At 42.1% G+C, this 15,739-nt stretch overlaps 1 protein-coding gene across 5 annotated transcripts in view; it reads left to right on the top strand.

Moving 5' to 3' along the window:
* Positions 1-15,739, top strand: part of SEMA6A (semaphorin 6A) — a 118,846-nt gene that overhangs the window by 79,818 nt on the left and 23,289 nt on the right. For 2 of the 5 annotated variants that reach the window (XM_088157106.1, XM_088157107.1), the window contains exons 15-19: positions 9-89; positions 1,983-2,041; positions 3,804-3,824; positions 3,957-4,007; positions 10,823-10,987. In XM_088157106.1, the coding sequence (XP_088013232.1) occupies positions 9-89; positions 1,983-2,041; positions 3,804-3,824; positions 3,957-4,007; positions 10,823-10,987 (377 nt within the window). The remainder of the gene's footprint in view (positions 1-8; positions 90-1,982; positions 2,042-3,803; positions 3,825-3,956; positions 4,008-10,822; positions 10,988-15,739) is intronic. The other 3 variants (XM_014874362.2, XM_088157108.1, XM_014874364.2) reach the window with 3 other exon arrangements.

Below are 15,739 nucleotides of genomic sequence, written 5' to 3'. Positions count from 1 at the left end.
CTCCCAAGGGCCTGCATAGCATCCAGGGACCCCTACTGCGGATGGGTGAAGGAGAGCGGGGTGTGCACGCAGCTGGTCCTTGGCTCCAAGTGAGTAAAGGGCTCTGGCGCTGGTGCCAGCCAGTCTTGGGCAAAGCTGTTTGAAACACGAGGCTTTTAGAGAGGGAAAAATGTGGGAAGTGTTTGTTCCTACCTTATTTGCATTCACCTCCGAAATGTCTCAGAAATTTTTCTGACGTGAACAGTCAGCTGATTGGTAACTGCTGAAAGAGGAGGAAGAAGAAAATGAAAGAGCTGTATTAAGGTCCACATATTATTGAAAGGAGTGAATTGGATGGATATGTCTGGACCAGCCTACATTGGAGCCATCACAGCTGATTAAAGAGGCAATAGAATCCAAATTAAATTACTGAAGTAATTTGTCCACTGAAAACAAAACCAGTCCTTCTAATTTACTGTGCATTACTAAGAGGAGTAACAGAGCACAGTAAGGGCTTAAAACAGATTTAGAGAAGTGCTGGATCTCCCCTTGCTTAACAGTAGAATTTAATTATTTTAGGATAATAAGTCTGTGAAGGTTACAGGGAGCAAACCCACTTCAGAGCCCGCATTTCTTGGCCACTTACTTCTGACACACCACATGACTGCCCACTCTGAGCTATACAGCTAACCTTCCTTATGGTAGTAGTGGAAGTGTAGCACAGACATCACAGAGTCTTGACAGCCCTATATCTGACGCCACTTAACCCTGCTTGTCTACAGGTCCTCAGTATATAATGGACAAGTTACAATCCCTGTGCTTCTGTCTTGTTCTTAATTTGCTGATTTCCCCCATCTGCTGGGGATGCTGTAGCTATATGTGTCTGTATATGCTTGACTACAAAAGGGTAGGCCGTTTCTGATTTGACATTTGGCGGGATAATGTTAAAATGCACCCGTGGCCATATCAGGTTTTTCATCACTCCAAGAGTGCTCGAGACTTCTTCAGCTTCCATTGAAGTTGTAGGGAACTTTTGTGCCTCACTTTTAAAATCAACTCCCACTTTCATCAACAGATCCATTGAGACAGAGGCTGTGCAGCTTGCAGTGATGAAGTCCAAAGTGAGCAAGGCAGCTCATGTTCTGTCCCATGCTTAGGAAGGGCGTCCAGATCAGCCATGAAGATATCTGGTGAAGTTCTAAGCTAGCCAACAGGAGGGAGAGATGTTAGGCGCCCTCCTGGAGAAGGTGACAGTGGAGCAGGTGTTTTAAGAACACAGAATGAGTTGTCTGCAAGGGCAATTATGCCTCAAGGGCAGGATCCTAATATAGACAAGGGCATGTATTTGGAAGTTTTCCAAGATTCTTGACATTCACCTTTGACCACACAGGAAGCTGGAAGAACAGCTTCAATAGTTATCCAAAATCACAGAGAGAGGCTGGGAGCATGAGCTGAGCACATCAGCTAGAAAAGTATGTGAGTGTCAGTAGAGCCCCTGAGTTGAAGGGAATACCTTTGGTGGGATGCACCTTATGCCTTGCAGCCTCTTCCAGTGCTGTACCTAAGTGATTGCTGAGATGCAGGTTTCTTCCTCAAGCACAGTACCTGCCCAGTGGGTTGGCTTCCTTCTCACACCGAAGTGCCAGAGGACCTGATTTACTCTGTGCACAGGTTAAAGTAGGGTTACAGTTGCTTCTGATGACATCATGTATTTAACAGTTTTAAAAATACAGGTCTTTTCTTCCCTTGGTAACGAGGCACACAGTTAATTTTTTAAAAGTAATAATGTAAAGACAAAGTATCATCAGAAGCCAAGAAATCATTAAGCGTTGATGAATAGCTCAAATGTGCATGTTGCAGTTTTTCAGCCTTTGTGTGAAATTTCCAAAGAAATAGCCAGTTTCACAGCAGGGATTTATTTCAATTGAACATGTGATAATTTCTTTCTGGTTATGCCTATGACTCTTGTTATTCATACTGTTTTGTTTCTTTCTATTATTTAGACTGGCATTTGAACAGGACATAGAACGTGGCAATACAGATGGCCTGGGTGACTGCCAAAGTAAGCAAAGCTTTTACCTCTATTTACCATGTGTCACAGTATCCTGAATGCTTCAAATCACCATTACCTGTCAGGCATTCTTTTGTAGCAACATAAGCTACAACAGGGACAGCAATGTAGCTAATGATGCGGGTTCAGAAGAAGAACTGTTGTTTAAATGTGTTTGAGGAAAATAGCCCAGTTCATGTGATTTATACGAACACTGGGCTTCAGAGTGGTTGCATAATGAGAAAAGCTCAGCTCTAGAGGATATTGATTACAGCAATGGCATAATGAATTGGGGTCATTGTCTTTATTAGCCCTGGTGGTTGGGTTGTTTATGTAAATGTACAGAAGTGGCTTAGTTTCTTGGTGTAGTCTGTGACTTGGACTACGTTCCCATGCAGCACAGTGAGACAGTGAAATGTATCTTCAGTTTTGGATCCGGATCAAGAAATGACAACTACTTAGTTTGTGAATCTTAGAGAATTTTACATACAGTCTGGACAACCTCATGGTATTAATGGTCAGGTACTATTGGCACTGCCTAAGAAATTTTAATGGTAAACCTTAAGTACTGACAGCGTGAGCTGGAAGCTTAAACACGGTCTTTAAACATTTACAGTTTTGTACTGAAATGCTTAAAAGTGCATAGCTTGCACTGTGTGCAAAGAAACCTTGCATACCGATTTCTGAGCCTGGAATACCAACATCTGTGTTCAGGACAGCTCTTGTTCCAAATGTTCTCACCGAGGTTGGTTTGATTCTGATCCCCAAATATTATTTATAAACCTCATGAAATCAAGACTCGCATTCTTTTCAGTGTAATTCGCACTGATGCAACAAAACTGGTGAAGCTGAGGAATCAATGTACAGTGAGAGAGTCATTACTTCTGCAATACAGAGAAAAATAACAGACTGTGCCATGGGACTTAGTGTGTGTCAGCTGCTCTGGAGAAAACCTTCTCATGCCTTGTACATCTGTATTCAAGAGCCATTAATTATGGCCATTACTCTGACTCATTGTGCTTGAAGGAGTACAAGGATTTCAGTCTCTGTCCTAAGACAGGGTAATATAGACTGTTGCAAAGATTTTTGAAGTAGGTGGGCACATAGGCCTCCCCTCTGTTCCCCTGTAAAGTGGGTTAGCACCAAAATCAGGCCAGTTCCCAGCTGGTGTATCTTTGCCCTTTTCAGCCAGTTCTGCTCTCCTTGGACAAATAGGTTAGGCAGGAGTGCAATGTACCTGGTATCAGTTACATATAAAAGGAGGGTAGGAAATCGTTCAGGAACAGCACATTGTGCTCATGGAGAGAGATCTGCTTCTGTGGAGAGAGCAACAAAGCCCATGCCCTGCTTAAATCCCTCTTTAGCCCTGAATGATGCATTGAACCTTGACACTGCACAGGGGTAGATTTGATTCCCTGCTAACGCAGCTGATTTTATTACTTTGTGTGATCTTGGCTCACCTGAGTTTTGTCCTTATTGACTCGTTGCTGGTTGCATCCCCTGCAATGCCTTGCCTTCCACTAGGATTTGCAAAGAAAGCAGGGAGGACACTGGCCCTGCTGCTTCGGTGCCTCCTGTACAGAGCAGGTCATGAGCACTTTCAAAGCCAGACATTGTTTTTGGGTGTGCTCGAATATTAGTTTTGCCTGGGTCCTTAGTGTACAAATCACATGCATATAAGTATCAGCTGAAATATCGGTTATTAGCAGCAAACTTACTTATAAGAAAAAACAAGATAGAAATAACGATTTTTTTCCCGTTATTTGTCTTTCAGATTCGTTCGTAGCCCTGAATGGTAAGGAAGTTCTAAGTTTCAATATTTATTGATAGCAAATCCATTTTGGAGGAATCACTTTTAACTAAACTTTTAAATATTTTCATACTTTTGTTATATTTAATGTTTCTTCCCAATTTATTTTGTTCATAGACATTTCAACTGCTTCACCTGATCATGAAATGTCTTACTACACAGTGTATGGTCAGTTTATGAGTGTTTTTAAAAATTCTCCCCAAATCCTTGTGTTAGCTAATAGTTACTGTACTCAAATAGCTGTTACCCTATTTTACTTGTCTTGTCTTGGTTTTGAGGGCCCGATTCACTAATCACAACTAGGATTAAGTCATACCTTTTGATTTTCAATCCCTCTTTTCTTGTCTTGCCTCAAAAGTGTCTCCATTGAATGAAAGTCAGGTATGGCCTATTTTAATGGCATTCTAGAAAACATGATTAAGACCATGCTTCATCTGAACACTCAAAGAAACACTTGTGTACAGTGATGCATCTTATCTGTTCACCAGGACAAACAAGAGAGTAGCTCACACCTACTCATGAGCTGCCCAGGCTGGTGTCATTACTACTACAGCAGACAGTCAGGGAAACCTTAGGGAAAGCAGAACTGTCCCTGGGTTACAGAAAGATCTCTCATAATAAATTAGCCTTTTACCCATGTGGTTTGAGCCTGGATTATGCCTCAATTCCTGGAGGTTCATGTCACTTCTAGGGTAAGTCATTTATGTTGTCCATTCAAATTTACATAGCAAATTAAATGACCTGAAGTGAAGAGGATCATTCCTGCAAGCCTAGAGTAGCAGGTTCCCATGAGGCAGCTGTTAATCTATGCTCATAGTGCTTTCTACCACTTTGTTCTGCATATTTGGAAGTAGATTATGTTGGTTCTTGGAGTGAGGAACAAATGTCTTCATGAGGAGTCACTGCAGAATAATTAATCACTTTAAATTCAAAACTAGACATATATTGCAATAGCTTATAGACATCCTGAACAAAGACAAGTACTCACAAGCCTAAGAGGATGTAGTATTGCTGCCAGTCAAGTCAATGGCAAAATTCCATGTGGGGTGGGTGCTTCCTTGTGAAGTTGCTTTCAGGCTGTATGAGACCAGCAGTTCATTAGGGCTAGATCAAATTCACCAAACGTTTGGCTGAACACAGCAAGAGGTATGTTAATGGGAAGTTGTGATGAACTTTTAATTGATCCTTTCATCTTGTGCCTGCAGAGTATGTAGGTATAAAACTAAACCAATGACAGCTCGGTACAGCAGAATATAAATAACTGGAGGCACAGTAATGCTGTTCAACATTTGTAAAAATAAAATCAAATTCCCCCTACTGTTTATTACCAGGAAATGAAAAATGTGCAGGTGGAACTTACTTGAAAGTATGGTAATAAAAACCAGTGAAGGGAATGTACAAAATCAAAGGCAAGTTGAGACTTTCTAATATATGGAAGATTCACGGTTTCATCTGCCTATACGGTTTATACTTTCTTCCATTGTGAAATTGCTGTTTTTCTAATGCACAGAGCAGTAATTAAAAAAGAGTAATAATAAAATCCACAGTGCTGAATGTAAAGGTTAAGAGAGGGGCTTTGGCATAGTGCTGATGTGCCAGAAATGTTCTAGATTTCCTGCTTCTAAATTAATTTCATAGTCTGCAGAGTGATAACTGTGGAACTGTGGTTCTGGATCCTGCCAGCTAGAGTATTAGTAAGTAATTCAGTAAAAACTGATATTTTAATCTAACCAAGAAAGCAGAAAAGTATTTCAAGTGAGCAGCAAAATTTTAAAAAGCTGAAGAAAGTACAGTTAAAAAAAAGAGTGCATTTAACTGTCTAGGCATGTCAAGTTCAAACACAGACTCCATAAATGAACACAGATTTTAAAGTAGGACCTTACAGATAGGTGCAATGGAAACACACTAACTCAGCATTAACATGGGTTCCCAGTCATGTCCTGTCGTACAGCTTGTTTCATTGACCCCTTTGAGGTACATCCTGATAACGTGGTCTCTATGCAAGTTAGCTCCTCCTTTTATTGGTTTAGTTAAAATACCTATTCTGATATTTTTGCAGTTAGGCTTTCTTTCACTTACCACTAGTCACCTCTATTGATCTTCCACATCAGGGGTGCAGAAATTCTAGGATGAGGTAGTAAACCAGTCTAGGTAAACATGTGCATGTTTGCCAACTGTAGTGACTGGTCTGAGTAATTTTTTTATCTTGAAAAAACAAAAAAAGTTATGAATTATCTATTTTGATGTTACTGAGAACATGTCATAATAGATTAAGCCTCAGAACATTGGTACCGGAATACCAACCAAGTGAATGCTCAGTGGGCTAAATATACCCAAAGTCATCTGAAGTTCCAAAAGAAGTCATTAAGGCCTGATTCTCTTCCTTTATGCCACTATAAATCATCCTCCTTCAGCAGACTTACTGCCAATCTGTAGCAGTGTGAATGAAAGGAGAACCAAACCCTTAATCTTTGTATTCTTGGCACCAGCCTCCTCTTGAGTTTGGCTCATGGGCTCTCTTCCTAAGGCAGTCTCACATGATCAGCTGCAAACAAGCAAAGTGCAAAGTCCACACAGGTGACTCAAGTGACACTCTAAGAGAGGATGGCAGACTGAAGGTCGGGATGCAGAAAGTCAGAGAGAAATTATGCAGAAGCCACATATTTAAACAAGGAGATTAAGCTAGATCACTGCAAAAGTCTAAGCAGCTTAAATTACCTTTGGAAACATCAATTCTTAGTGAATTGGGCCCTTATATTATCCCCTAGCCATAGTCCTTTCTCCCTCTATAGTATTGATTTAACTCTCCCTCTAATTGTCGAATTAGGTTGCTATAGCTGTTAATAGGATAGTGTGCAGATATTTTAACCTCTGAGATTCTAATGACTTGTGCATATTAGACCAACTATCAAATACTGATAGTATTGAATCTGTCTTTGTTTTAAACCTGAAAAAAAAGTCTCTTTACATTTTACAAGTGCACTTCAGAACAAGCTATAGTTACAGAAGTGCAGCCTTTCTGAATCATTATCTGTGCTCGTAGACACTAAGTGCTTTTACTTTGCCTCTGTTACTTGATTACAGCACTCCAAATGAAAAGTTTTTGCAAATAATAGAAGCACCTAAACCAAAATTTTTTAAAGTGCATCTATTTGATTTTTACATGTTTACTTTAAACAAAGGCATTTGAAGCACAATGTGTACAGTTATTCGGATGCTTTAAAACATCGGATGTTTTAAAACAAAGGCAGAATTTGTTTTCCAGATACTTTTGTATTAACCATTATTAACACAGAGGTACTGGCCACATCTCAGATGTGCTAAAGCCTCATTAAATTTCAACAAAGCTTATTTCAAAGTCAGAATGGTAAAAAATGGTGTAATGGGGGAAAAAAAGGCCCACTATATGTTGCAAACTATAGAGTGCATTTTAAAGGCTTGATAATAGCTGTGTGTGAGAGGGCCAGGACTGGGTTGCCAGCCACTTCAGTTTTTTCTCTCTTTATGAGAGAAACTTAAGTGGCTCACACACTTGTGGTGCCACTCTGCTCAGAGGTGAAATTCAGCCAGTGGGACTGGCTGTTCAGGCACTTACAGGACACTGTGATGCTGCTTACAGGAGCAGTATCACTGCCTAGTAGTAAGTGTTTGCAAAATACAGCTCTAACACAATTGGGACAGACTATTAAGGTTTAATCTGAGCCACCCTGCTTCCACAAAATCAAATGGAAGAAAGTTTGTCTCGATTAGCTGTGTAAACTTACTTCTCAGTGTGTACTAGACTAATACATTAGTAACAGAGAGAATATACTGATTCCTTTTTGTGTGGAGCCCCTCTTTACCTAGTCACCATCTGGTACACATTAATATCTTTACAAAGCCTTAGCTTTCCATTACCAGGAAGTTCTCCATGTATTGGCAACATATGGTTCAAGAAATTATTTTTTCCCCCTGAAAATGTGTCCCTTAGGCATATACTTCCTCTAGATTTCTGTATTATGAAATGTTTTTTCTTTAACCATACTTATAGGTTTTCCTTAGAATTCCTCCTTTAAGCACACTTAAAAGTGCAAGTGTCTGGAAAGAGATACAGGCATATAAATACATATCAAACACAGGCATAAAATATGATTGCTACTTGATAAGATTTTCTTCTCTTTTACCTCCTTATCAAGCAATGACTAATTGCTTTCTTTTGTTGAGTGCAGCACTATGTGTGACTATTTGTGACCAAATACTGTACACACTACTGTTGCTGCTGAGTGAGGCATAAACTTGAAGACTGGAACCCCATGAATGGCACTGTGTTTTAATCCCTGGGGAAAAGAAAACATGAAAATTCCATAATTTCTATTCTCTAGCCTGTTCTTTGCCCTGTTATTTGTCTTGGAGATGAACACAGGAGTTGACAAGCGTAAGGTGGTGTTGAAGTGAATGCTTTCAGGATGCAGCATATTCTTGCTTCAGGAGGACGTGTGTTTGCAGTTGCTGGACCTCTACCTGTCCTTTCGGATACAAGCAGTCCTGCTGCAGGGCTGCTGTGGAGTGGGCAGCACATTTGGATTGGATTTCAAATGGAGTCCTCTGTCTGTGTGTTACCAAAGTTCCCAGCCATGATGGGGTTTATGGAAACCTTTTAAAAGAGGATAACATTTGACTTCTCTTTTCTATTTGGGCGACATTCAAAACTCTGTCTTAACAAAACGCAGCATTAAATTGGCTGTTTTAAACAAAGATGACTGGGAGAAAACACACTTTCTATCATGAGAGGGTAAAAAATAATCCACTGCCCTTGTCAGTATAAAACTTTCAGACTGACATCCAGAGCTAAATTGTGTTAACAATTAACTGTAGTTGAAGGTTGGCTTCATGGTGAGAACACTGTAAATTTAACCAATTTTCTTTTCGAAGCATACAAGTTAATGGAGTTCATTGTGGCCACGTCCTATGCAAAACATAGTCCAAAGTGCTCCCATATATAATTTGATTCAGTAAATCGAAAGGACTCCTCGAAAACTTGCAGCGGAGCACAGACATTTTTTCACTCTAAAGTCATTAATATTCAACAGGACTTCTTTAAATCATAACAGCATCTTAATAGAAGCTGCAGCATTTTGCTGACTTCATCAGTAGTTCAACACCATGAAGCTGGTAAAAGGGCTGGGTAAAAAGAAGCATGTGGGTGCATCAAAAAGCTTCGGGACATTGGCAGCCAACATTTAGATTTTTGATTGTTGGAGTAGACTTGAGTTCATCTAGGTCCATCATCTCTCTCTAGATTTCTGAGAGCTGGGGCTGTATGGCTTTAAAAGCCATTTAAAACAGCATTTTTGAAATGCAGCTTTCAAAAGCTTTGTGCTTATCCAGAAGCTGTTTAAAATAAACTGCAGAAGCACAGGCTCTACCTGTCCAGCTCTGTGCCTTCTCCGTGAGGCTTAAATTTCAGCTCCTTGTGTTGATCTGTCTCTGCCCCAGTGAATCTCAAATTATTATTCTGACCAGTGAAGCAAGATCAAGGAAAGGAGCAGGGAGAGGGTCCCTGTTAGGGCAGCTTGTAGCCTGATGATTGAACTCCTCTCCAACTGAGATTCATCTAAGGAAGGAAAATTAATTTGCTGGGCTGTTCAAAAGGAGACAGGAGAAAGGAGGGCTGCTGTCAGTCTGTCTAGTGTTGTCTGACGAAAAGTGTTATATGTCATTCTGTCTGTGAATAATCCAATTCTGTTAGTTTGTGTTTGAGCATGTGTCAAAAATCCTTTTTTTAATGAGCTCTTTAAGGACAGTAGGTAAGGGGATATAGTTACTCCACATCAAATTATGGAGGCCCAGAACTCCTTGAATGCTGATGAAAATAACTCACTTTTTCACATGTGCTGAAAGGAAATTTTCAGAATGGTTTTGAGGTCAAAATGTTGTGATGTGGATGGCATTTGGTGCCCTCTCCCCAAAGCAGCTGAGCCACTGGAAAGTCCATGTGGGAGCTGTCTTTCAGAGACAGTAGACTCCAAGCATCTCAAGCATTTTAGGTCCTGATGATTTCAGATCCTGCTGCAAAGAGTGTATGAGTCTACAAACACGCCGCTGTCCCATCCAAACCACCTTTCAAATTGTGCTGTATTTCTAGTGGGGCAAGTTCTGTGAATGTGCTGTTTGTTGGGGTGTGTATGATATGTGTGAAGCGGGTCAGCCTTGTTCAGGGCAGCAGTAATGATGTCTAGAGCATTTGTAATGGAAAAAAGGCGTGTGAGCCCTCAGTCTCAGCTGCTGCCGGAGTTGGGCAGGTCCACGTGGTGAGGCATTGTCTGCACTGTCACTCTGAGCAGAAACGGTGTTTGGTCTTGGGCTTATTTCAGAGCCATTTTGGGCCATCACCTCAGACAGGACCAATAATGATGGTGCAAGCAGGTGCCAGCAGCTGGCCTGTGACATTGCCCATCTGGAGAGGAATGCTGCAGTGTGACCACGCTGGTGTTAGGCAGTCCTTCATTCCCTAGGGGCATAGGTAGAGTGCATCATGATGTCACCATTTTGTAGTTCTGGTGTTCCTATCGAGTTTCAGCCATGTTGGGCTTTGTTCTGTTTTAAATTGATTTTTTTATCTGCTTTTTGACTGAGCCAGTATCAGACAGCATGGGCTGACACTTTCACTCAGTTTCAGTCAGCCATGTGTACTGAATCCAGCCAAAGGATTCTTGACTTGGAGGAAGTGTGCTTACCCTCTTTCATACACATTTAACTCCATTGAGAAGCACAGAACTGCCAGCTCAGTGGCAGCACCTTTTAGCACCCTGATCTGGAAGGTTCAAAGCCCCTCTTCCTCTGGAGTCATGTTTTGAAGGACTTTTGAAACATTGCTCAGCCTAAGACAAGATGCTCTCCCGTCACAGAAGCAAAGCAGTGCGTGCATCCCTGAGCATGGGGAGGTAGCGTGGTAAGTGACTAATGAGACTTGTCTTCCCTACCTGTATTTATAATGTAAACAGGACACTCCAGTTCCCTAGTCCCAAGCACCACCACTTCTGACTCTCGCGCTCGACAGGGTTATGATGCTAGGGGACGCATGCTGGATTGGAAGGATCCGCTTGGTTCATCTGAAAATACAGATCCATATGTGGCAGTTTCATCCCATAATCATCAAGACAAGAAGGGTAAGGCCTTGGAAATGACATCCTGTGGTGAGGAGGGAGGGGGAGGAGGACTAGAGTGTAACTGCTTCCAGCTGGCTCAGAATAACATGTAATGAATCTCCCGTGCTATAATTAAAAGCTTATCGTAAAGTCTGAAACTGAACAGCCAATCTTAGACCCAGTCTTAGATAATTCACTGCCTGAGGAAACCACACAAAACAAACAGAAGTGTATGCCTTTATAGAGAGTTTTGTGCATGTGTTTGGGAAGGAGGGAAATGGGAGATTTAACTCTCTTTAAATTTGATCTTCCCTGTTCTCTGACAAAGCAAGATACATGGCTTCCTATTGTTCCTAAGGATGCATTCTTATATTGCCTTCCTCTGAATTCCCAAGGCAGCACAACAGTTCTCAGTTAATTTCACATTATTTCCATCTCTCAATAACCACAGAAATGTAGAATCATGAAGTGCTTTTATTTGGAAGGTACCTTAAAGATCATCTTGTTCCAAGCCCCCCGCCATGACCAGAAACACTTTCCACTTAACCAGCTTGTTCCAAGCCCCATTCAACTTGGCCTTGAACAGGAATGGATTATCCACAATTTCTCTAGGCAACCTGTTGCAGTGCTTCACCACCCACCCTCAGAGTCAAGAATTTCTTCCTACTGTCTAATTTAAACCTGCCCCCTTTCAGTTTGAAGCCATTTGCCTTATCCTATCACTACATGCCCTTGTAAATAGTCCCTGTCCAGTTCTTATATATCCCTCTAGGTACAGGAAGGCTGCTATAACATCTTCCCAGAGCCTTCTCTTCCTCATCCTGAACAACCCCAGCTCTCTCAGCCTCTCTTCATAAGAGCGATTCTCCAGCCCTCTGATCATCTTTGTGGCCCATGTCCTTCCTGTGCTGGGGACTCCAAAGCTGGACACAGCACTCCAGGTGGGGTCTCACATGAGTAGAGCAGAGGGGCAAAGTCCTCTTCCTCACCCTGCTGGCCCCACTGCTTTGGATGCAGCTCAGTATCCATTTGGCTTTCTGGGCTGTGAGTTGCCCTAACTCAGGTAATTTGCACTTGGCCTTATTAAACCTCAGGGTTCCCATGGGCCTACTTCTCAATCTTGTCCAAGTCTCTCTAGATGGCATCCCATCCTTCAGGTGCATCAGTCACACCACACAGCTTGATATCATCTGCAAACTTGCTGAAGGCTCACTCAATGCCACTACGTCTTTAATGAAAATATTGGTCCCAAAATTGATCCCCGCAGGACATCACTTGTCACTGATCTCCATTCAGACCTCAAGCCATTGACCACTATCCTCTGAATAAGGCTGCCCAGTCAATTCCTTTTCCATTAAATTGTCCACCCTTCAAGTCCATCTCTCTCCATTTTAAAGAGAAGAATGTTGTGGGGGACCCTGTCAAAGGCCTTACAAAAATCCAGATAAATTACATACGTAGCTCTTTCCTTGTCCATCGATGGAGTCTCTCCACCAGGTTGGTCAGGTTGGTCAGGTTGGTTTCCCTTGGTGAAGCTGTCTTGAGCACCTCCCTGTCCTCCATGTGCATTGGCAGAGTTTATAGAAAGATATGTTCCATGATCTTCCCAGGCACAGAGATAATGGGGCTGACAAGCTGGTAGTTCCTAGGGTCCTTCTTTCTACCCTTTGTTGAGATGGGTACAATATTTCCTTTTTTCCAGTCACATGACAGCCACATTTTTCAAATATGGACAGTGGCTTAGTAATTAAATCAGCCAGTTCCTGAGACTCTGGGATCTATCTCATAACATTTCACAGAACTTAGGTATGTTCAAATTCTTCAAGTGGTCCCAAACCTGATTTTCTCTTACAGTGGGAGGGACTTTGCTCCCCGAGGCCCTGTCTTATGGACCAAACACTCAAGAGGTGTGGGAAGAGAGGCTGCAAGAGAAGACTGAGGCAAAATTGTTGTTGAGTGCCTCAGCCTTCTCATGCCAGCCTTGCTTACCAGGTGTAGTACGCCTTCTTCAACCTTCCTTTTCTGGCTGACATACCTGTAGAAGCTCTTCTTGTTATTCTTGGCATCCTTTGCCTGGTTCAGCTCCAACTGCATCTTGACCTTCCTGACCCCATCCATACACAACCAGACTGTGTTCCTATACTCCTTCCATTGTACCCATCCCTTCTTCCACCACCTGTGCATTTCATTTTTGCCCTTTAGTTCAGCTTGCAGGTCTCAATACAGCCATCCAGTCTCTTGTCTTTCTCATCCAGTTTCTTTTCATCTGGATTTCTCTTAGCTCTTCCATCTTGGGAGATATCCTTAGAGATCTGCCAGCTCTATTCTGCTCCCTTGACCTTGAGGACAGTTTCCCAGGGGGTCCCATTGACCTCCTTGAAGAGCTGAAAATTTGCTTTTCTAAAATGCAGGGTCCTGGCTTTACTCTTTGCCTGACCCACATGCCTGAGGACTGTGAACTCCACCAGTGCATGATCACTGCAACCCAGGCTGCTGCCACTCACGACATGGCCAGTCAGTTCACTTGAGCTGGTACCATCAGGTCCAGTATCCTAATACAGATTAAAAAAACCTGCACTAGTTTAACCGTTTAAGTAAAACTGGGAGTAGTCCTAGTCACTGGGCCTCAGTCCCACTGTCTTCAGTAAGACCTGAGAAAAAAATACCTTTTTGAGTGTGGCCATTAGTGTACATTAAATGATGCATAAATGACTGCTTGTGGAGAGGTTCTGTGTTTTGTTTGTCACACACCAAAAGGTTGGGATTTAGGTGTAATTTCACAGTGCTCAGACCAGTGCTGAAGCACAGGGGTCTAATCAAATCTTGTCCTTTGGCTTCCACTCTCCCTTTGCCAAACATATAGAAAATTTGCTGCTTGAACATAGAGAAGAAGAACCTTTTCTCCTGTGTAGAGATGATGGTGCCCCTCATTGCATCTTGACCCTCATCATTCTTTCAGCTCCTTTTAATCTGCATCTCAGAGACTTTAAAATGGTTCCTTTTAAACAGGGAAGTTAGGTTCAAATAGCTCCACTGCCTAGAGAGATCTGAATCCTTGTTATTCTTCTCTAGGGTGTTCTTAGATCTCTTCTTTCAATCTCTGTTCTGTTGAAGATGTTTTTCTCTGTGTGGACTAATTAAGTACTCAGTGTGTCAGAAGGAAGATGAGTATGAGAAACTCACTTGCTGAGTGGTTAGGGCATTCACCAGGGGCTGGAACACACGAGTTCAGTTCTTTCTGCAATGAATACTTGATATAAAACACTTAAAATATTAATTGAAATGTGGATTCTAGTCTCTATTGTTCATGCATTTAATATGAAAAACTCATTAGACAAAAGCATCGGCTGTTCCTAGAGAAGCTACTGGCATGCCAGACCTGATGCTTTGCATTGTCTGCCCAAACTAGCAGGTTGCTAGTTTCCCCAATTCTTTCCCCTCCATCTGACTCACTCAATCTTGAATTCTCTGCATTAGTTGTGAAGGCTTTCTGCAATGAGTGATGAGCACATTAACATCACAGAAGAGTCTTCAGCAGAGCTACATGAATGGCTGCTGGTGGTCTGGACCCAGACTGTGACCTCAGTGCCTGTTATTCATAACAGCCCCAAATACACCATGCCTCCCTCCAGGGATATCCAGGGATTCTCACTGAATTCCCCAGGATTGACCTCAAAGAGCCTTCACAGTTCCTTACCATAAAGGCAATGGGCATCACCTGGCTGGCCCAGCAGAGACAAAGGCTGAAGCACTTTTCCAGTTGAGGAGGTCAGTCAAATTAAGCAGGAGATACAGTAAAATTTATTGAGATATCATGGAAAATATTAATCTAGTGGCCTTTGCTTTTAGGCTTATTTGCAGGAAATTGAATATGAAGATTTAAATTCCCACAGGCAGAGGATGTAAACTTGTCCCCCACCTTCCAGCTAATTAGCCCCTACTAGAGGAAAAAGGAAAAACTACCCCTGTTTGAACAATTTCTTTATAGAGCTTAATCCTGTAGACATTCTGGGAGAATAACTGCAAAATCTAAACCAAAAAAGTGAATTTCTAAAGCCTGATCAGTCTTGTCTGTGTGTTAAGCACAGTGCCTCTTTGCACTCTGCAGCCCTGGGGCAGCTGAGCCTTGGCAGAGGAAGAATTTCAGGTGGTTGCAATACTCAAACTCAAAGCCATAATTTCAGGTGCCAGGGAGTTACAGTACTGAAGGTGAAACCTCACACTCCTAATTCCAATTTAAGCTCAGTTTGAGACATCATCTTCATTTTTTAATTCCTCATCCCTTGCTCTTCAATTGTAGAAAGGCAACTGAGAAAAAGGGGTATCACTTACATAGCAAAGGCAGATAAACCTGCATGCCCTCCTTAAGATGGCATGTGATTTACCTAGCACTCCTCTTTCCTCTCAGCAATGCCAGCGGTAATGCTGACAGCCAAAAAATGAGGATCTTTTCTTTCTTTGTCCAGTCTGTTGGTAACACCTGTTACACAAAATACTTCAGGCAAGAGGACATTTATTAGAAAATCCAGTGTTCCCACTTCTGAAAATAAGTGGTATCTTTATCTTGTCCACTCTGAAAGGGAGAGGTGGAGGGAAGGGAAGGGAAGGGAAGGGAAGGGAAGGGAAGGGAAGGGAAGGGAAGGGAAGGGAAGGGAAGGGAAGGGAAGGGAAGGGAAGGGAAGGGAAGGGAAGGGAAGGGAAGGGAAGAAGGAAGGAAGGGTCAGAAACCACAATAAGGGGAAGATCTGCCCCTTTCTGTACCCAGAGGAATGC

The sequence above is a fragment of the Sturnus vulgaris genome, chromosome Z (assembly GCF_052056855.1).
Source record: "Sturnus vulgaris isolate bStuVul1 chromosome Z, bStuVul1.hap1, whole genome shotgun sequence".
NCBI lineage: Eukaryota > Metazoa > Chordata > Aves > Passeriformes > Sturnidae > Sturnus > Sturnus vulgaris.
The sequence above is the reverse complement of the archived record's forward strand: the minus strand, read 5'-3'. Positions and strand labels throughout refer to the sequence as shown.